Here is a 21,879-nt window from a genome sequence, read left to right as displayed (position 1 = left end):
CGATCTGCCAAACAATATGAAAAGAAAACCAGCCCAGGCCCCCTACACGAACACGCGAACAGCGCAGCAGAAAGAGAAGCCGGAAAAGATCTCCCCCCTGCGTTCCCCTGGCTCCGTCCATCCACCGACAGAGAGGGGGGCGTCTCCTCCCCGGCTCTTCCCATAAACGCAGGCTCACGCGGACGCCTCCGCCTCCGCCTCGCCCCAAGCCCAAACCCACCAGTCCACCACCACCAATTCAACCGCGACCCGACCCGACCCGACCCAACCCCCGCACGCATTCCCACCTCCTCCCTCCCCCCAGATCTCCCCCCCTGCGCGCGGGCGCCGGGGTGCTGCCTTCGCCGGCGGCGACGACCGAGGAGCGCCATGACGGCGAAGGGCGGCTCCGCGCCGTCCCCCGGCGGCACGGGGGCCGCGGCGGGGACCGGGCGCCTCTTCACGGTGGGGCTCGTCACCGCCTGGTACTCCTCCAACATCGGCGTGCTCCTGCTCAACAAGTACCTCCTCAGCAACTACGGCTTCAAGTACCCAATCTTCCTCACCATGTGCCACATGTCCGCCTGCGCGCTGCTCTCCTACGCCGCCATCGCCTGGCTCCGCGTCGTGCCCATGCAGCTCGTGCGCTCCCGCGTCCAGCTCGCCAAGATCGCCGCGCTCAGCCTCGTCTTCTGCGGCTCCGTCGTGTCGGGGAACGTCTCGCTGCGGTACCTGCCGGTCTCCTTTAACCAGGCCGTCGGCGCCACCACGCCCTTCTTCACCGCCGTGTTCGCGTACATCATGACCGTCAAGCGCGAGTCGTGGGTCACCTACCTCACCCTCGTGCCCGTCGTCACCGGAGTCATCATCGCCAGCGGAGTAAGTTACTGCCTGCTCCGCCTCCATCTCTCTCGTTTCGGTAGATCTATCGGAGTTGGGGTTGGATCTGGGGGGAATTCTGGTTTGCCTGGCTCGGAACTCGGTAAGAGTGGGATCGAGCTGGCGACGAGAGGTGGATCTGTCATCTAACTATAATTTGAGTAAAATGGCAAGCATCGAGCCTCACTTCTTTGGAATATTGGATGGTGTTCCCTTCGTTGGGAATAGGATTTAAGGATTATCAGATAGAAACCATTCATTGTGTGTCGTGATGCCTGCAGATTCTATCCCTGGCGCTGGCTAGTTTTTAGGGCCAAGTGGTCAACTTTCATAACAGCTGTTCACTATCTATGTGATCAGCTGGAGAGTAATCCAGCTGACCGAGCTTTATCAGTGGATCATTTTTTAATATTTGTTCCCTCTGGAATTACTACAGGGACAACTGTGAAATTACAATTGTGAAATATCCATGCTTTAATATTCGTGGAACCTGAGCTGCGTCGTTAATTGTGTCATTGTTAAGTTTATTCTTTTGTGTTATATGTAATATCTACTACATTGTGTTATAGCTACTTTGTGCAATACTGCATACTAGATTAGCAAAGCCTCCGATGACTACTGGAGGCACTTACCTATAATAAGATTGTGAGGAATATTGTGTTAACGTGTAGCATCTCAGTATAGAAGTTGTTGCTATCAAAAAGCTTTTAGGAGGTATATGTTTCTCACAACAAGTATATATATCTCAAAGTGTTGATCAAGTGGATATCCTAGAGCTTTGTATGCATCACTCATGCATGCTAGTACGTGCGAAGTAAAGCTGTTGTTGGACCTAAGTTTTTGACATTAACTAATATGGAGCATACAAATTGAACTTCCAGGGCGAGCCAAGCTTTCACCTGTTTGGATTCATCATGTGCATAGGAGCCACTGCAGCAAGGGCGTTGAAGACAGTTTTGCAAGGAATTCTTCTGTCTTCTGAGGGGTAACTCCATTTTCCCCTTTTTATGAATTCGCTATTTTGTACACATTGTTTTGTATTCATATACTAGTTTCATTTTGCACATTTTCTGGATTCTGAGTGTTTCTTTTTGCTGATATCACACAGGGAGAAGCTTAATTCTATGAATTTGTTATTGTACATGGCTCCAATAGCTGTTATTCTCTTGCTTCCTGCAACTATCTTTATGGAGGACAATGTAGTTGGCGTTACAATTCAGCTGGCAAAAAAGGATTTCAAGATTGTTTGGTTGCTATTGTTCAATTCCTGCTTGGCATATTTTGTTAATCTGACCAATTTCTTGGTGACCAAGCATACTAGTGCACTGACTCTACAGGTACGAAATGCTTTATTACTCATCAATTCAGCTTTCCTGCAGAAGTTAATTCAGTTAGGGTTTAGTTGCGTGTGAGATGTTGTTTGAATTTGGCTTTTCTAGCTGAAAGTTTAGAGTTTAAAATGAAGTTGCATCTGTTAATTATCCATGATCCTGCATCACTCACGAGCCACATTGACACATCTTAACTTTTATCCACATTGACACATCTTAATTTTTATCCATGCTATTTTAGATGTGTTGGGGGGATGGTACTAAGATCTACTTGCATCCCAAGTGTCGATTAATATTTGACCTTTTTCAACCCCTGTAATTTGCTGTTTTTACTGAGCTTAGAAATACACAGTTGTTGTCTTGTACAACTATATAGCTAGAAGTACTTAACATTGATTCTGAACTATACATGACTCAAATTGGGTCTGTAATTGGCTACAGTATAGGTTTGCTGCACAAATAGCTAATGCTTTTAGTGTCTTTTACTGAAAAATATTTGGAAACTGAATTGATTAGAGATCTGTCAGAATTGAATGTTATTGGTCTTAATTTTTTGGAGATCTACTGCATTTCCAAAAATCCATTTTAAAGAAGTAACATATGTACCTTACTGTCCTACGGATAAGACCTATGTGAAACAAGTAAAACTTTCTACTCATCTTTTAGATGTATACATCATCATATTGCTCTAGATTGATTTATTTACCACATGCTATAATGTCTGTTATAGTTTGCCTTAAATTATGGTTTAAAAGAGATTTGACATCCATGTCTCTCCAGGTTCTTGGAAATGCAAAGGGTGCTGTGGCAGTTGTCGTCTCAATTATGATATTCAGGAATCCTGTGTCTATAACAGGAATGCTCGGTTACACTCTCACAGTCATAGGCGTTATTCTTTACAGTGAGTCCAAAAAGCGCAGCAACAAGCCGTGAGCACCCTAGAAGACAGTAAATATGGCCATCCTTTCTTTGTCCGGTCAGTGCCCAGAGCTAATATATGATGGGGAAATACATCGGGGCGGTCACAACAAATCCTACAGCCTTTGGCGCCTCAGTGATTGGACATTGAGGATAGAAGTCCAATAATACTTGTAGTGTTCCCTTGGCATCTGGGAGGCATTTTGTTTTGCTAATGGTGATGATGGATAGAATATAATTTTTTTGTGTTAGAGAACTGTGGCTCACACTGCCAGAATTGGTTAATACGTTTAGTTCTTGGAAATTGCCCTCTTCTATTCGTCTGCTATTGTAAGTTCCATTTCTTTTGTTCTAAAGACTGCCTTTACCAAACTTTGCTCCAGGACCTCCTAATATATTATGACACTGAATTTAAGCACAACTAGTGTGACTGTTGGTGTATTCTCTTTCTATGTTGTAGTTTGCCTTATGAAATGCAGTGTATGTTGTTGATTCAAGATTACATCCAACAGTATAGCTGTCGACCGTCGGTATTGTTGCTGCATGATGAAAAATTCTTCTGTTGGATTTTTTGATCATTTCAATCGTTAAAAGTTAGGGCGTTCAGTAGACTCAAAAGGAATGGTGCTACGAACCCTTGCCAGATGCTGCATGTTTGGACGCACGAGTTTTGTTCCAACCGAAGCTGCCCAAAGAGCATGTCCGTGTCATCTTGTTTGCTGATTATGCACATTAAAGGACTGCGATTTCACCTATAGCGGGAATTAAAAGGTTTCGGTTTATGTATTGGTTTGGAAGGACATAAAGGTAGTACAACTCTAATAGGAAATGAAAGAGCACCTTGGGCCGTTTCAGGCTTTTATGTTCTGATTTTAGCCCTATCTGTATTTGGAAAGCTCAAGTTCATTTCCAGGTTGGTGATCTGCTGTCGATCCAACTCGGCACATGGAGATAGTCGAGACTGCGCGAACCTGTCATTTTTGGTCATTCTAGATTGCGGTCAGTTTCTTACGGCTTGATGCCTTCCTGGCTCCATTTCGTTAAGAAACCACAAAAGTTCAACTGGGGTTCTGCAATTGCACTCCTATGGAATCTGTAAACGTCCTGCTGTCGCTACATACTCTACCGAGGTATACCTGCTGACAATTGGAGTTGTTGAGCGTATGAATGTAATAATTTATAGTCCGAATGAACAAGGAAAGATCCTGTTATTTCTGGTCACTCTAGCCACCTGCATCCTGTAGTTTCACCGTTGCAAAATCTGTCTCCACGCTGTGCTGTTCTTACACTTCACAGAACTACGAGCAACGAGGCGAATCAGCGACGCGATTTAAAACGGTTCTGCTAGAGCACACAACAACCGAGAAAGGATGACGACGAAAGATTACGACATCATTATTATTGATCGAGGTTCACTGCCCCCTGCAGCGGTCGGACTACTACAGACACTGGTAACGGGTTTACCATTGGAAAAATACGGTGGTAAACGAGAGACGAATCGAATCATTTGTTACAGATTTTTTTTTGTTCCTTTTTTGGGTTTCTACCTTGCCGGTGGTCGCGCTCCCCCACACGACGAGAGTTAGAGACAGAGGGAACTGAACGAACGCAGTGCGACGGCCTTCGCTTCGGGCCCCCGACAGACCAGACGGACGACACCCCTTCACGCGCAGCTTTGTTAAACCCACCAGAGCACCTTTGGCCTCCTTCCCCCTTCCATTGCGCCGCCGCTCACCGTCGCCACCCAGCCAGCCATCACCACCGCGCGCGCGTGCGCGCGCCTTCAGCTGCAACCCGTCACCTGCTCCACTGCAGGTACACAGTACAGAAAGATGCGGCCGGGGCCATCAGCTCAGCTGGACTGGACGAGATCTATCTCAAGGTTGGTTGCGCTGCGCGTGCCTGCCAACTTGGCACGGCAGGAGAGCGTCATGGCACCGCGCACATGCCAACTTGGCACGGTTCTTTGATTTGATTTGGGTGTTGTGTGATGTTTGTTACCTTTGGGAGGAGGCGCCATGACAGTGGGCTTGGAGATGATGGCCGGGACGGCGGCGGCCGCGGAGGCCGGCGGGAAGAAGTGCGCGGCGGGGACGCCCAGCCCCTGCGAGCCGTGGTACTGGTAGTGGTAGAACGGGTACACCGGCATCATGCCGTTGGGCGCCACCATGCCTCCCTGCGCCGCCGCAGGGTACGTGAAGTGCCCCTGCAGGTAGGACCCGGGCGTGCCGGCGGCCGCCGCATGGCCTAGCTTCTGCATCCAGACAACACTCTGATTAGCACTTCGCTCACCAATCAAGCATAAACAACTGTTACTTGAGAAGGAAATGGTGCAGTGCAGAAAAAAAATTAACTGCGAGAGATTAGGTGATTTACCGCGTTGTAGCTCAGGTCAGCGACGTAGTTCGGCGAGTACCTGAACAGAAACGCGTCGCGCAAAACCACACATCGGTAAGTACGAGTGCAACACGTAGTTTAACCCAGTAAAACATGTCAGAAAATGACAGATCCATTGTCTGGTAGTGTACTAATCGATCTAGTTTAAGCGTTTATTAACTACGGCCCTGAGCTGAGTCCTTTGGCCTAACACATGGCCAGAAGCATTATTTATCAGCCCCTCCTTTCCCTGCCGCCGTGCAGGCCGGCACGTGGGCACGTGCGAGCACGACGAGGCAGCAGCTGTCGCGCGGTCCGGCGGCCCAGGCAGGTCCAGCCTGCGCCCGCGCACCTGCCCGGCTGCCCCCGTCGCGTCGCGCGCTCCGGACCGGCCCGCTGCCGCGCCATGTGTGTGCGCGCCCACGCTACCGGTGACCGGTCGTCCGGTCCCTGCGCCCCCCAGGCTCCCCTCCCGCCCCTCGGCCGCCGCGTGCCGTTCCGTTCCAGCCGGCATCTGGCTGCGCGCGGGTCGCCGGACACGAAATCCTCGTAGCCTCGCGCGGCGCGCAGACAATTCGCGGCGCTCGAGGCGCGTGCACGCCGGATCGTAAACTTAACTCTCTCTCTCTCTCTCTCTCTCTCTCTCTGGGCCTCCATCCAAAACTTCGCGCGCGGGGGGATTGGAATTTGAAGCGAGCCTGTGAAGAGCGGGGAACGTACCCGTAGGTGGTGGCGGCGGGGTAGAAGGGGAGCACGCCGTGGTACTGCTGGTGCGCGCCGTGGGCGTAGTGCGCGGCCGCCGCCGGCGGCGGCGTCGTGGAGGGGTGGTAGTACCACGGCACCGGCGAGACGCCCCTGGACCCCAATGCGATGGCTGATCCAGGTGGAATTCGCGCCAAAGGCATGTGATCCCTTGTCAGTACCCACGTTAACCGCAGTAATTAGCCGGCTGTAACAGCAGCAGCAGCGTACCTGGCGCGGGCTGGTGCGGGGACGGGAGCGCTGGCGCGTGCGCGTGCGGCGCCGGGGTGGCCGGCGGCGAGGGGCGGAGGAGGTGCGGCGGCTGGGGCCGCGGCTTGGCGCCGAGGGAGGCCAAGTTGCAGTTGGCGCGGCGGCCGTTGATGACGGGGGTGGCATCCTCGCACGCCTTCTTCGCCGCGTCCGCCTCTTTGAACGTCACCTGTCGTAATCATGCGTGCAGCAAGGTTTCAGATCACACGCGCGCGCGCGCGTCAGAACTCAGAAGAAGAACGCCATTGACTCCATGCGACAATGCATTTGCATTTTGCAAGAGAGGCGAGCGAGCTAGATTAAGCTAGGGAGGGAGGATGAGAGGGGCACTGACGAAGCCGTAGCCCTTGGAGCGGCCGGTGAGCTTGTCGGAGATGATGACGGCCTCGAGGATGTCGCCGTAGCGCTCGAAGTGCTCGCGGAGCGTGTCCTTGTGGGTCTCCCACGCCAGCCCGCCCACGAACACCTTGGTCAGCGTGGTGTCCCCGAACGCCGCGGCCGCCGCCAGCGTCGGCTGCGCCAGCGGCAGGGGATGCGGCTGCGGCGCCATCATCGTCATTGCCGCGCGCTGCTCCTCGTCCTCCTGCTCCGTTCGGATCGGGGGTCGACGACGAGATGCGCGCGAGGGGGGATTGGGGATGCAAATGCAGGAGAGGCGACTGGGCGAGGTGCGGGGGTGCGGGGTTTTATATCGAGGGCGGAGTTTATAATTCCGGGGGAGGGAGGGAGCGGTGGTTGGGCGGGCGGATAACGGAAACAGGAGAGGAGGGCTACTCCTAGCCTGCCGCCTGGTCCTCTTGCCTGCCAACAATTGGCCTCTGCCCCCGGCGCCCTGGGGCGCTCTCTCTCTCTCTCTCTCTCTCTCTCTCTCTCTCTCTCTCTCTCTCTCTCTCTCTCTCTCTCTCTCTCTCTCTCTCTGTGCAGCTCTGCAACTGTAACAGAAAAGGCCTGCATGTCGCCTTCTCACTCCATGCGTGCTTAACCATGCCCATTTCTTTACTCGTGGCGAGTAATTCCGCACGCTGAACAGAGTACCGTGTAAATGTGTAATTATGCAATTCTAAACGGAAACCATCCATTTGTTTGCAGTACAGCCTGCCGGGTCGGAGACAGGAGCAGATGGGGCGAGTGGCCAGCCGAGCCGAACCGGATCGGCGAGGAGCGAGGTGGGCGAGCTGTAAGAGCGGGTGGGGGAACAGCTGGCCGCCCAGTGGCCTCGGTCGCAGCTGCAGAGCCTGCCTTTAACCACGCAACGTGCTGACCCCTTTCCCTTCCCTCCCTCCCTCGCCCCCCGCTTTCCTCGCCTCGCATTTCATCCCCCTTGCCCGATTAACAATTCGCGTTGGTCCAGGCGAGCCCTTCTCAAAAGGAATCCTTTCCGTTTCCTTTTATACCAGTACCACTTCGTAAGCCGGAGTATTTTTATACTCTGTATACACTGGCAGTCTTTAAAGCGCTCGACGCGTATTTTTTTTTTAAAAAAAACGGGGGGGATACGCTAGCGTACACGGCGCACCAGAAAAGGCACATCTTATCGGTAGCGGAACGACAGCACGTGACGGTCTGATGGCGCAGCGCAGGGCCCGTTTCCTGACAGGAAAAACATGAGACCGGCACGCCCGACCAGGAGTATATACAGCCGTGACCACAGAGTATGAGATACGCCGCGCAGCGTACGGTTACTCGTATATATACGCGCGCATCGCAGGGTTTTATACGTACGTGCTGTGCTGGCAACAGCCCCTACGCTCGCGCTGACGTACGCACTCCAGGTCCAGACCATATGTTTTCAAACGGAGGACGGAGCTGCCAGCTGGCCTTTTTACTCCGCGAGAGAACCCGAGCATCCTCGACCGGCCGTGTCAGCTAGCGTTCCCCGCGAGGCTTCAAATTTCATTTCGTCTCGACAGATCCAGCACTTCGTTCGGTTTGTCCGTGGCACATCACCTGGATGCCCGTCCGTCGTCACGAAGAGCAGCCAGCGCCCGCCCAGCAATCGCCGTGGGCGGACTGCCGGGAGGTGGCCCAGACGCGCTAGATAGACCGGAGACCGGGAGGTATAAGCTACGGAGCAGTAGTACTAGCTAGGCAGGACGACGGGATCTCGCATCAGCTATTCAGCTCACGGCCGAGGAGGCATGGCCTGGCAAACGCAGCGCAAAAGCAGATCGAGGGGGAGCATTTTCCGGCGGGCGACGCCAACGCGGGGCCGGCGGCGTACGCCCGCCCCCCACACACAGTCCACAGAGGCTGCGGGGCGGGCAGCGCGGTCCCCGGCAAACCCCCGCTCGATCGCACGTGAGAGGGGGGGCCCGGAACGCCTCGCGCCGTGAACCGTCCTCTCTCCGACGGACCCGTCGCCGTCGTCGTACACTCGTACCCTGCCCACCGCGCGCGCGTGACGGCGGCCCCGTTCTTCGCGTTGCTTCTCTTTCCTCGTGGATCGAGCAGCGTCTGGCTAGCGAGGCAGCGCCGTGCGCAGCCAGGTACACATCTCCTGCCGCCGTCGTAGCTGGTTATTGGCTCCTCGGATGGTGCCCCCGTTTGGCAACTACTACGCCCAGTGCAGGGGTCGGGTAGATGGACGGCGCTGCCGACGCTAGGCTTTGGGACTTTGGGGACATTCCCTTGCCAGCCTGGTCAGGTACGCTCTCGGAGAGCTGAGCTGCCCGGTTGGCGCCATACGGAGCCTCGCAGATGCATGGATTGAAGCCTGGCGGGCACGCCTCACGTGAGCGCGCAGATGCCTCAAGGACACACGTACGAGCGTGATTCTGTGTGTACTGTACACGGAGGTATAAATATACGGCGTGCGTCGTCATGCGACGCGGTTCCTCGTGCGAGAAAAGCAATCGGCTGCTTTCCTTTACAGGTTTGTGTTTAGGGCATGCAAGCAAGATCGGCACCTATTCCTTTTGTCAAATTGACCCCCCCCCCCCCCCCACCCCCCTCCCAAAAAAAACTTACAGGCAAAAATGGGCCAGTCAAGAGAGCCGACAAATTGTCCAAGGGATCATGCAGATATGCCGTCGCTCAGATGGGAATCTCGAATTTCTTTTCTCAGGCTAGTGCGGCAGTGCTAGCCTGCGAATCAGTGTATGTGCCTAACCGAACAAAACGCCACCGACTGATCGGCCACAGCAGCCGTTTTACAGAGCAAAGATGGTCGAGTTACATCGTACTATCAGAAAGATACGACGATACAGTTTTGGACGCGACGATGCCGGGCGTACGTACGCTGATTCAGACTGTCATCAACAGCGCAGCGCATGTGGCTGGTGGTGTCTGTCTGAACGCAATTTTTCTGCCACCACGACGGCACGATCTAACGCCGCTGTAGCTGCTGGATGGATGCCATTGCCATTGTACTGCATGTGAATCTCTTTATCCAACTAAACCAGCTCTTGCTAGTGCTCCATCTGCTTACGCTTTCCGATGCAATGGTCAGTGGAATTGTTCTGACCGAGTAGGTGGGGGAGCGCGTAGGCAACATCAGCACCCCAAAAACAACTCGATCGGAGTTCAGAAAAAGGGGGCTATGGCTAGCCTCCTAAAAATAGCAAATCTCCAGTCTCCCTGGGTCGTTAGACCATGCCTGCCTGCGCCCAAACACCAATACACCATCACGTCTGCTGGCGCGCGGCCCCCGGCATCAGCGCGCCAACACCAGCGTCGCGTGGCATGCTCGCCAGCTGGTGCAGACTGCAGGCCGCAGAGCACGAGCAGACCAGATCCACGAGCGATGAGGTCATGAGGCGCCCACCGTCCACCGCCCACGTGGCGTACTACGCGAGTACCGGGACGCACTGACGCGTCACTTACTGGCTCATTGCTCTCCTCGCCTTCCTCACAAGTCACAGCAACTGCGGCGGCGGCGGCGGCGCGAGCCGGTGGACGACCGAGGGGACGGGCGGGCCGGCGCGACGGCCGGGCGGGCGCCGCCAGGATGGGCAGGATCGCGGGAATCCGCCCGCGGCGCGCACGCCGCAAGCCCGCAAGTGGCCGGGGCCGGGTGGTGGGCGCGGCACATGCTCCCCCGCCCGCGAGAATCTCCTCCCCTCGCCGTCTCCCTGGCCTCCGCCCGGGCGGCCACCCACTGCCGGCCCTGCGTGGCCGCAACGTGGACAACTGTAACTCCTGTCCACATGCCCGGGACGGACGAGGCGACCAGTGGCCCGGCACCGGCAGGGCATTACAGCGCTGGACTGCACTGCACTGCCACACTGGAGTCTGGAGAGGGATCGATGGATCACGGTGGTAGGTTTGACCGGACCGGCGGGGGATCGGAGCGGAGGAGACTGCCGCGCGCGAGGTGCAGCGGAGCACGGTAGGGACAGGCCCGGGCTGGGAGCTAGCTGTGAGACCTGAGAAGTGAGCTGGCGGGAGGAAAAGGGCAGAGGGGGGAGTGACAGGGAGTGTGTGCGCCGTTCACGCTAAACAACGCCGGGGTAATCATCATCAGATGGGGTTTAGAAAAGCTGCCGGGACGGGCACCGGGCAGCAGCAGGCAGAGATCGATGCTGCACTGTGCTCTGCTTTGTTTCACAACTTTGCATTATCTATACTACGCACGACAGCCGATGGCCCATGCATGGAGTGCTAGTGCTAGTTCTTATCTGGCCGTGCATGCGGTAACTTTTGCTCTCCTCAATTTTCCCGGCGATGAAGCCTTTTTGGGTGGCTCACGGCTAACTGCTAAGCTTCTGAAAGCTGAAAAGGGCTGCGGTTTGCATGTGTCGATAGTTTTTCTCTGAACTGTTCTGCTATGCGTACATAATACAGCTGAGAAGCTAGCTAGCTCTCCAAAGTGAACACAGGTGAATTCAAGTTCAGGGCCTCTGAAACTTCTGACCGGCAGGTACATCCACTACCTGCTGCTTAATGTCAGTACGTACGTGAATGCTAATCAAGGGGTGCACTTGCATGTGGTACGTAGTAATAAGAACAAGGAAGCTTGACGAGGAAGAAGAGTTATCGCGGACGCAATTAATTAAATTAATATATAAAGAATATACACTTATGATGATACCATGGACATGGCCACACGTCGAAGCGCATTTTAACTCCATCGATCACGTACGTACGTCCCAGATGGTGGCGCACATGCGCGTTCGAGCTGGCCGGCAGGCATCCATCTGGAGACCATCTGTCTCTCTGCTCCGCTCCGATTGATCTACGCATGTCTGCATCCATCCTTCGATTGATGCCACCACGATGGAGAGGATGCAACTCAACAAGATGGGCCGGGGGGTGTCGCTTCGAGGCCCCCCACCCAGCTTGCTATAGGTCATCAGTACCCCCCGCCACGTTCGGCGGCGACCGTGGATCCATCTGCCACCAGCCAGTACGTACATGCTACGCATTGGTGGGTGGGTGCACGACGACGGCGACGGCAGGCTTCCACGCGGCCGGCCGGCCGGTACGAGAAAAAGAGGGATAATAAACAACAAGTGGCCAAGTAGCAGGCGCGACCGAGCTCATGGCGCGGCGTAGCAGAAGCTGACGACGGTGCGTGCTAGGCCAATGCTTGGTGCCGATCTCGGTTTGCTACTGAGCACGGCCACTTGCAGTTGCAGCGCTGTTTGCCAGCCGGCGAGCAGCTCCTGTGTGGGCTGCATGATGAACACGGTGGATCGATCGATCAGCGTCAGTTTGTTTTAGTGTTTTGTACTCCCGGCCCGATCAATCTGTCTGTCAGTAGCCAGCAGTCTCGTCTGGCCTTAATTTAAGATCGACGAGAGAGAAACATCAAGGCGTTGCAACCGCGACGTACATGGCCTGATTAGAGGACAACGAAGAAAGGAGTGGCACGGTATGGCGCAAGGCGCACTGAAACTGCGAAAAGCTCGAGCTCATTGTCCGTACACGATTCCAGGTCATCGATCGGCGATCCGTGTCGGTTAAGCCGCGCCGCCGGAAGACCGGCCGGGCCTGTGGCTCTGAAATTGCACTAGGACGGGAGCGCGGGAGGCGCAGCATCATCGTTGACGGATCCACACCACTAGCTGACGATGAGGTGGCACGAGGATTCCATGTGGCCATGGGCATGCTTGCCCGGGATTGAGCGGCCGAGCGGAGGGGTCGTCAGGACTCGGGATCCGTTCTGATGGCGAGCAGCTCGGTTGCGCTGTTTCCGAGCTTGCTAGGTCACAGCGTGTCGGGAGGCCTTTTCCGCGACGCGGCGTCGCCATGTGTGCTGCATGCGTGCAGGGCGATGCGCTTGCTGCAGGTGCAGGGTGTCCGCCGGTTGGACCAGGCTGTTCCTCTTGACGTCCTGTCAGTCCCCGATCGAGTGGGAATTCTTGTAGGTTCTCTCTTCTCTTCCAGGCTCCTGTCTCTCAATCTCAGTCGATACCTGCGTGCTCCCTCCACTGCAAAAAAAGAAAAAAAAGGACACCGGTCATGGAACTCAATAGCAATCGGGGAAGAAGGCCCAGGATGAGAGCGGATCCTGGCATTTGTGTCCATCCGGCCGACAAGTTACAAGTAGCCCAGTTGAGGACCCAATGTGTGTGTGATTGGGTAGAGGCCGCGGGGGGGGGTCCAATATGTGCATATCGGAATGTCGGGGTCCAATATGGTCGACCAGAAGCGGCCTGTTAACCGCCGGCTTCTTCGCACACCAGCGTTCGCCTGAAGGCGAGAGGGAGCCCAGTTCCTAGCAATGACGGCGACGGGCTCGTCTGACTAGTCTCGCAACAGCCGCGCTGAATTACCTGACCAGCGGCGCACCCAGCGGCCCAGCCGTGACCTGCCCACCAGCCAGGCCGTGCACTCGCACAGGCACCACAGCGGCAGCGGCCGGCGCCAGCTTCCACCCTTGACCATCCCCTCCCGATCGAAATCGCGGCGGTCGCGGTTGATTTCGCGTGCAGTCCGCGCCCACGAGGAGGCGAGGGAACGGAATACGCGGTTTGTAAGGCCGCGCCTCCTGTAAAAATTTTCAGGGATTTTTCTGGTGGAGCGGTTTCTCTCATTCAGCTGAAACTATTTTAAAAAATATTTAGCAAAACAACTTCATCTTACTTTTTTAGATAGATTGAAAAGAAGAAAATATCCATAATACCCTTGTATTTTTTCCTTTTTTATCTTTTCTTCTTATTTCTTTTCCTTCTTATTTTTCTTTTATCCTTTCTCTCTATTTTCTTTTCTTCCCATCTTATTTTTCCTTCTTATCCTCTACTTCCACTGCCGGCCTGGCTAGCGCTCTCTATCCTCCTTGTCCTCTTCTTCCAACGTCGGCCTCCTCTACCTCGGGCTCCCGCCACCGGCTGCTGCCCTACCTTGTGCTCCCCCCGCCGACAGCAGCCCTGCCTCGCGCTCTTACCATCGGCCTCCCGCGCAGCGGCTCTCGCACAGCCAGCCGTCGCTTGACCTCTTGCGCAGCCCACTCCCGTCCCCTGCCACCACCGCGCGACCTCCCGCAGCCGGCCTACCCCACACCGCGTGGCTTCCGGCAGCCGGCTGCACCCGCCGCTGCTCAGGCTCCAGCCGCCGCCATGACCTCTGCCACTGCTCAGGCTCCCGCCACCGCCATGACCTCCGCCGCGGCCATGACCTCCCGGCGCCGCCTAGGAGAAGCAGCAAGAGGACATGGAGGTCGAGCGTCGCGAGAAGGCGGAGCGCGCGAAGAGGTCGTAGGGGCAACGCTGGTAGGCAGGTGCGGAGGTGTGGCCGGAGCCGGATGGAGCCATGTTTTGTGGCTCCGGTACCCCCAAATTGTTCCAGTCACCGTGTTTTACGGGGCTTCACTAGAGCTATTCTCATTCCACCGTTTGGCAGGGCTTCTTAAGAAGCCGGTTTTGGAGCCGCTCAAAAAGTCCACTAAAAAGTCGTGCTAAAGGGCCTCTTAATCACCATCGACAATGGAGCGATACGAGATCATTCAAGTAGGATGTACCATGCCTAGCGATGACACGACGGTCAGCCAACGAAATTCTCCACATCTGTCTCTATTTTATTTTGAATAATAAGGACACTGTACTAATGAAATTTATAGCGTCGATTTTGCTGCATTTTGCTCGATTGAACATGTGGAGGGTGTTTGGTTTCATGTGGACTTATTTTAAACCTCGTCACATTAGATATTTGGATGCTAATTAGAAGTATTAAACATAGAATTTTACATCATTATTTTTATTGAAGTCGCGAGGATGTTTATATCTATATTTGACAAACCAGATTTTATATTCTAAAATAGACCAATCATTGCACACCTCCTGTTCATTGTGTCTTCTTGGTGCTAAGAAAAATAAGGAAAGAATCTTGTCTATTTTGCTTTAATTAAGGAGATGGATAGAGTTATTCTAATTGTTTTAGAAGCTTGACGTATTGGCCCGATCAATTTCGAGATTGATAAATTCATAACATTGTGTGCAATTAAAAAAACTAACTAGTAAAAAATACGAGTATACCTCGTAGTTGGAGAACTGAACATAAAAGTTACTGTACTTAACATGGTATTTTTCGTGTGAAATACTTTGCATAAATCTGTACAACAAACTGAGTAGTACCGTATGCGACATTTTCAGAATTTCATGTAACGATGCATATCTATCCTGATTAGAAAAATCTTAGAAGTACCTTTTCTTTTTCTCTAAATGAAAATCGAAAAAAAGCACACGAAAGTTGAAAAGTAAAAGCTTGCGATGGAGGGTCCAAATCCGAGAACCGTCCCTGAGGTTGGAGCCCTCGACTGAGGTTCGAGCCCTCGACTAGCAGGATATTTAAATATTTGCCATCCTTACGAATGCCGCCTACTTATTTATCGTTTTTATTTTAGCTTCTATATTTTTGCCATCTCTCTACACGCGAAGCTAATAATTTGCCAATTTTGCCGACGTGGTGTGCCAAATCACCAGGCCAGCGTGGAAGGAGCATGCGAAAAGACCTCTTTACCCCTGCCTTACCAAGATATATGTTGCTCCTTCTTCTATTTCTATAACTTGTGGGACCCAGTTATTTCTTCCACCTCCACATTGTCCTCTCACCTGCCTGACCCCGCTCTCACCGCTCCCCCATCTCCTTCCTTTCACCCGCCGCTCTGGCACCAGCTCTGCCGCACGGCACGTCTGGCCGCCGACGGCACCTGCGAGCTGCCGACGTGGCAGTGCAATGGCCACCGAAGCTAAGCTCACCGCAGACGCGCCTCCAATGTCCTCTTCAGCTCCTCGCCCACATCGTCCAGCGGCGCCGCCTTCCTGGGTGCGGGTTCCCTCTCGGCGCCCCAGGGGCGATCCGCCTTCCCGGGGAACGCGTGGTAAGGCTGCGGCGGGGCCATCGCCACCCTGCCCTCGCCTCTGGCACCGGCGGCAGCCACGGGCGTGCTCCTCTTGCTGCTGCTCCGGATCTCAGCGTGGTGATCCTCCACGGCGTGCCGCAGCATCATGTTATCCACGTTCAGCAACTCCAGCTGTCGCCTCACCAGCGAGAACACCGCCGCCTCGCTATCTCATGGGCCGTCCGGCGCATCCATGCACAACGGGGAGGGGTGCTCCGCTCTACCGCACTTCCCGCTGTCCACGTCGGCGTGCGGGGATTGCTTGATGGAGAGCTTGCTGATGACCAGCAGCGGCATTTGGCTGACAGTCGTGAGCGTCCTGGCCGCGGCCACCGCCGTCCACGAGGAGCCCGTACCGGAAGCTCCTCCCGCAGCGCACGAGAAGCTTTGGCGCGACGCGACCGTCGCGTGGAGGACGAGTGTGTGCGCGGCGAGGAGGAAGAGGAGATCAAGGGCGGCGAGAAGCGCGCCGTGGGCACGGTGAGAGGAAGATGAAGGCGAGGAGGAAGAGAAGGCTCCGGGCGCCGTTATCGGGGACGAGGCACCATGGGAGGCTGGAGGTGGAAGAAGATAGGTGGCCCCACCTACCATAGAGGTAGAAGGAGGGAGAGAGCACGGTACCATCGCAATAAAATTGCAGGGGCACTTTGATTATTTTACATAGGTGATCTATACTGGTACGTGGAGGTAGTTTGTCACGCAAGTAGAATTAATAAATTATTAGCTTCGCGTGTGTGGAGAGGTGATAAAAATTATAGAAGTCAGCAAATGAGCAGTTAAATATCCCTCGACTAGGAGATTCTACCACTTAAAAGACCCACGCAAAATCCCCCTCCCCTCCGCACTCGCTTCTCGCATTCCACCGCTCACCATGGCCGCTCCCGTCGAAGCAGCTGGAGGCCGCAAGGCCAACTGCTTCTTTGAGGTCGGCCGGCGCGAGATCGGCTCCTCCTTTCCCCGCGCCTCCTCCCGCCGAATCAGCGGCTCCGAGGTTCTTTTCTTCTCCGTTATTTTTCTATGTGATCCTAGCACTTTTCGATCTTCGATGTCTCCTAGTCGACAGATGATTCGAGCATGTCTGCTGGGTGCACGCTGATAGGGAAGGTGCACGGGCTCATATATCTGTCGGTTCGGTAGAATATGATGGCTGGAGGGTAGGCTATGTATTCTTGATGTGGTTGCGAGCTTGTCTGTATCAGTTCAGAAACTTAAATTTGCAAAATTTATGGAATTAGTGCGATAATTATCAAATCTTTTAATCGTTTTTATAACATTAGCCAATGTCAGAGTCTATAGATTAGACAAAGTTACACTGATGAAATGCTGCCTATTGTTTGTAGCCTGGAGGGTAAGATTTATGTGTTTTGTTCATGTTTGATCTCTACTTGTTATCTAGTTTCTTTTAGTCGCTGTTCATTTTCAAGCTTGATAAATGTCTTACTGGATCACGTGCGTTACAAATATGATCCAACCCGAGCTGGCGAGCTGTATTACAGATTATGCTGATGAATTTTGCCATAGCTTTGGTATTTAATAATTTATTTCTACAATGCTGGGTTTCTAGATTAACCACCATTCTTGGATGTAGTGCTAACTGCTTGTCATTTCTGTTTTCTTCTTGTGAGTAGCATATACTGATGCGGATGACTCAGTATGGAAAGTTGCGTGGTCATGATGGTTGTGTTAATACCGTGAGCTTTAACCCTGCCGGTGACCTCCTTGTGTCCGGTTCAGATGACACCAACATTATACTATGGGACTGGCTTGCTAAAACTAAGAGGCTTGTTTACCCTTCTGGCCACCACGAAAATGTCTTCCATGCCCGGGTGATGCCATTTACTGATGATAGCACTATTGTAACTGTCGCTGCTGATGGACAGGTTTGTCTCTACCAACAATTATTTGAATGGATACAGTACATTTTTTATCTGTCGCACAAACCATAAACGGCTCAAGGAACTTATATCATGATTCATTTTCTGGCACGTGAACCATGTGTAAAGAGACTCAGGTCATTGCACAAAATATCATAATCAATTATTATGAAAAATACTGGTGTATGTGGAACACTGTGCCATCAAGTTGGGCAACAAATTTGTAAACCATGCTGACCTTCTGCCATGGTTCTAGCTTATTTGCTTTTTAACCTAGGTTGGCATGATGTCAACTTTTATTCCATTCATAGAGCGCATCTATATCCTTATATCAGCATTGCCCAAGATCCTTAACCAAGAACACAAAAGGCAAATCACATAAACTTCTGTTTCTGTTTCAGGCTTTTAGCATTCCAATATCTTTTGCCTTCACTGGAGCATTGCTTTCAAAGTTCGGGATATACACAATTAGAGCTTTTGTTATTCTGGAAATTGTTGGCAAACAGGGCAACACGACTCCATTCCAGCAAATGATTGCATGCATCTTTATGACCTTGTCCTGAAGCATTTGCTTCGCTTAACTAGCACTGTTTCTTGCACTACATATTATTTTGATAAGCATTTGCCTACTTTTCTTTTTTGTTCCTTCCTATTGGGTATTATATTGGAAATGATTTTACTGTCTGCCAGCTGCTTGTACTCCATGCTAAAACACCATGCAGAGTTTTTTCTTCATTGCAACCAAATGAACCACTTCTTCCGCACAGGTAAGAGTGGGACAACTGAAGGAGGGCGGTGAAGTCACAACCAGACTAGTTGGGGAGCACGATTCCCCGGTGCATAAGATGGCTATCGAACCAGGAAGCCCTTACATTTTTTACAGTTGTGGAGAGGATGGCTTGGTACAGCATGTAAGTCACTGAGCCATTAAATGGTAACAAACGAATTAGTGCAGTGGGATTTAACTCGTTTTCCCCCTTACAGTTTGACTTGAGAAGCGATTCGGGAAAAAAGCTGTTCACCTGCTATTCTTTCTTGAATGACAGACGCCGTGTAAGACTGAATAGCATTGCCATTGACCCACAGAACCCTTACTATTTTTCAATTGGTGGTTCTGATGAGTATGTACGGTTGTATGACATGAGGAGATTCCAGTTGGATGATTCAAGAAACATAAACCAGCCTGTAGATACCTTCTGCCCTAAGCATCTTGTTAAGGGCGGGAAGGTCCACATCACCAGTATTGCATATTCCTATGCAAGGGAGATACTTGTATCCTACAATGATGAACTTGTCTATTTGTTCCAAAGCAATATGGGTCTTGGTCCAAATCCCGAGGCAGCACAGCCAGAGTGTTTTGACATGCTCGATCAGCCACAAGCATACTCAGGTCACAGGAATTACCGAACTGTTAAGGGAGTCAGTTTCTTTGGACCAAATGATGAATATGTTGTGAGTGGATCAGATTGCGGGAATGTATTCATATGGAGGAAGAAGGGAGGTGAATTGATGAGGATGATGAATGGTGACAAAAGTGTAGTTAACTGCATTGAACCCCACCCGCATTTTCCCTTCATGGCTACTAGTGGTATTGACAAAACTGTCAAGCTGTGGACACCTTCCTCAAAAAAAGTGATGTCACTGCCTAAAAACGTGAAGAAAGTAAGTTGTTTTTTGCTTATGCAAAATACAAGTGATTAGGGCTTGCACTTGCTACATTTCCTCCAATTTTACTTCTTACAATGTGTTTATATCGCTTCCTAACAGATAATAACCTCTAATGAACGGGGGAGAGAGGTTAACGCTTCTCGAGCAGAAGCGACACTTTCATCTGATGTCATCATGCGTATGTTGAGGTTGCATAGGAGACAGTCTGAACTGCATCGGGAGAATGAACCAGCTGCTGCGGATTTTGCCAGTGATGATGATGAGACTTTCTACATTGGATTTGGCAACACAGAAAGGGACGAAAGGGAAAACTCTGATCCCAGGGAATGTATTGTAACGTAGCTAAAGCAGGAGAATTTCACAGCCTGGCTCTGGATTCATGTTGGAGCAAACTGCACTAGTCTTAGTTTGCAGTTTTACATACCAAGCTATGCTGCGGGATGTGCCTCCTACAATGCACCCAGAGGAATATAGATCGGGATACTTAACGGAGAAGCTCAATAGGTAGTGCGGCAGCGTTCTCCTCGTCTGTTCTGTTGTAGCTATACTGGATACGCTCAATTTCTCAAATGTCGTATACATAGCTCTAGTAAAATAAATTCTGCTCCCAGCATGTGTAATTATGAACTGTATGTTGGCTCTTCCGAGCCTGAATTGTGGTTTTGACCGTGCAGTATGTACATAGTCTTTCCTTGGTGCTGCAACATTCGGAATCAGTATTTTAGTTGTTTCGCCTGTCTGGCAATGCATTCTCCCTGCATAATCTGGAAGCGCAGTCGCTGGTGTTGGTGTCTGTCAACTGAACCTGTATGTTCCACTTCTGAGTCAAATGTCCTGGTTGCCAATTGTGCCTACCGAACTCAGAGCATCTATTATCTGTATTCTGCTGTGACATTTGTTACGTCTTCAGATGTAACAGCCGGCGTGTCCTGTACATTGTGTACTAATGCCTCCATTGGTGCTCCACATAATTTTATATTGGCGACTTCATGAATCCTGGCTCCAGAGTAAGATGAACAGCTGCAACTTCGGTGACGCTGTGGTGTTCAGGAAGTTTCGATTGGGTTTCTGTTGCTGTTGCCGATGAGACTGACGGGAGAGGCGTTCATGCTCAGGGCGGACCGTGACGGGCAAGACGACGACGCTAGATGGCACATCAGAGACTCGCAGAATTCCAGCTTTTCCAAAAAAGATGTATCGCGCGTTTCGGCTTTTCAGGAAACGGCCCGGAGCATGTCTGAGGAAGCGTACAGGGAAAGATCGATCGTTTTCCTCCCAGCCGCTTGACTGTCGCTGCTCTATACTTCTCGACCATTCACGTGACGCGTACGCCGCCGCTCGTTCCTGGGGGAAATTTTGGCCTCTGCCGCGCTGGCCTGACCGTAGCGTACGTGCTTCGCGAGGACAACGGCTTGACGCCGACGCGTTGGACCCCTTTTGCCCCCCAGAAGACGGGACCCTGTTGAGTAAGTTGGGCTGGAATTTCCTCCCCTTTTCGTGAGCCTTTTTCCGGCAGCCTTGTTGGGCAGGCCCAAAGAACCAGGACAACTTTTCGGGCCCGTTGGTAGCCAAACTAGCCCCAAAAGAAAGTGGAAAAGAATTAAAGGAAGGAATTCCTTTTTTTTTTTGAGGGGGGAGAGGAAGGAATTCCTAAATCACAGGGCTCAGCTCACACACAGTACAACATAGCAGACACGAGGCATCGATAAACACACCATAAGCAACCGCGACATAAATCAATACACCCAATTACATTACAGCAGTTGCAATGCTGCGTTGCGACCGAAGAAAGAAACGACGCACAATGCTCGAGCATACATTACGCCCCACAATTACACCACCTTCGCTTGCACTATACAGTACAGAACACCTCCAGGGACCAGGTTCGTCGCCACACTGACTGAATCCACGTCACCGAGACACAGGTACAAGCTACACAATTCTACTCTCTCCGGTGGCATGCTCCCCGTCCCCGGCCCAAGGCCCCCGGCCCTCACGCCACCAGCACGTACAGCGCGTAGATGATCCCCGGGATGTACCCCAGTATGGTCAGCAGCAGGTCGATCCAGAACTCCATCTGCATCACCGATCCATCCATCATGCCAGAGTCACAAAAGGCGCACAGCACACAGGAAGACCAGGACACGAGAATGCTAAAATGGGTTCATGCCACTTACGCCGCAGCCGTAGCGCAGGAAGACGCCGACCGGCGGCAGGAAGATGGCGAGGAGCACTTCCACGAACGTCGCCGTCGCCATGGATCCGCTTGCTGATGCTTCTGCTTCTCTCTCTCTCTCTCTCTCTCTCTCTCTCTCTCACTCACCGAGTCGAAGTCGAAGAAGAAGAAGCGCCTGGAACTGTGCAAGTGCCTGATCAAAAGTGGCGCACAAGCCCCGTTTATATAAGCCTACCTACTCAGAGTCTCAGAGGGTGGTTTTAGCTGGACAAGTAGTAGTACTCCGTAGCACCTGCTCCGATCCCATCGAGAGAGGGGGCGTACGTGTCCGCCGCCGCGGCACGCGGCGGGCGCGCCATCGCGCCACGTCGCCGGCCGGCGGTCCTT

At 52.6% G+C, this 21,879-nt stretch overlaps 4 protein-coding genes across 7 annotated transcripts; 2 read left to right on the top strand and 2 right to left on the bottom strand.

The window, feature by feature from the left end:
* The first annotated feature begins 176 nt into the window (after nt 1-176).
* LOC112874344 (probable sugar phosphate/phosphate translocator At3g11320) lies at nt 177-3,548 on the top strand. Its single transcript, XM_025937621.1, has 4 exons — nt 177-858; nt 1,740-1,843; nt 1,967-2,195; nt 2,970-3,548. Exons 1-4 carry the CDS (start codon nt 370-372, stop codon nt 3,120-3,122), a joined length of 975 nt encoding a protein of 324 aa, XP_025793406.1. The 5' UTR covers nt 177-369; the 3' UTR covers nt 3,123-3,548.
* Nucleotides 3,549-4,475: 927 nt separating this feature from the next.
* Nucleotides 4,476-7,139, bottom strand: LOC112876644 (probable RNA-binding protein ARP1). Its single transcript, XM_025940797.1, has 6 exons — nt 6,829-7,139; nt 6,456-6,663; nt 6,204-6,357; nt 5,484-5,523; nt 5,109-5,361; nt 4,476-4,916 (listed from the first exon to the last, which is right to left on the bottom strand). Exons 1-6 carry the CDS (start codon nt 7,051-7,053, stop codon nt 4,891-4,893), a joined length of 906 nt encoding a protein of 301 aa, XP_025796582.1. The 5' UTR covers nt 7,054-7,139; the 3' UTR covers nt 4,476-4,890.
* An 8,380-nt stretch (nt 7,140-15,519) lies between these two features.
* On the top strand, nt 15,520-20,032 carry LOC112875587 (DDB1- and CUL4-associated factor 8). Of its 4 annotated transcripts, none has more exons than XM_025939477.1 (5): nt 15,520-16,369; nt 17,403-17,654; nt 18,416-18,559; nt 18,633-19,310; nt 19,416-20,032. In XM_025939477.1, exons 2-5 carry the CDS (start codon nt 17,412-17,414, stop codon nt 19,656-19,658), a joined length of 1,308 nt encoding a protein of 435 aa, XP_025795262.1. In that variant the 5' UTR covers nt 15,520-16,369; nt 17,403-17,411; the 3' UTR covers nt 19,659-20,032. The 4 variants fall into 4 exon arrangements, with proteins under 4 accessions (XP_025795262.1, XP_025795261.1, XP_025795260.1 ...); XM_025939476.1 differs by having other exon boundaries at nt 15,520-16,451; XM_025939475.1 differs by having other exon boundaries at nt 15,520-16,765.
* A 970-nt stretch (nt 20,033-21,002) lies between these two features.
* Nucleotides 21,003-21,673, bottom strand: LOC112875588 (low temperature-induced protein lt101.2-like). The gene is made up of 2 exons (XM_025939480.1): nt 21,494-21,673; nt 21,003-21,393 (listed from the first exon to the last, which is right to left on the bottom strand). The coding sequence occupies exons 1-2, from the start codon at nt 21,572-21,574 to the stop codon at nt 21,310-21,312; spliced, it is 165 nt and encodes a 54-aa protein (XP_025795265.1). The 5' UTR covers nt 21,575-21,673; the 3' UTR covers nt 21,003-21,309.
* Between the last annotated feature and the right edge of the window lie 206 nt (nt 21,674-21,879).

Source organism: Panicum hallii, chromosome 9 (genome assembly GCF_002211085.1).
Source record: "Panicum hallii strain FIL2 chromosome 9, PHallii_v3.1, whole genome shotgun sequence".
Taxonomy (NCBI): Eukaryota; Viridiplantae; Streptophyta; class Magnoliopsida; order Poales; family Poaceae; genus Panicum; species Panicum hallii.
The sequence above is the reverse complement of the archived record's forward strand: the minus strand, read 5'-3'. Positions and strand labels throughout refer to the sequence as shown.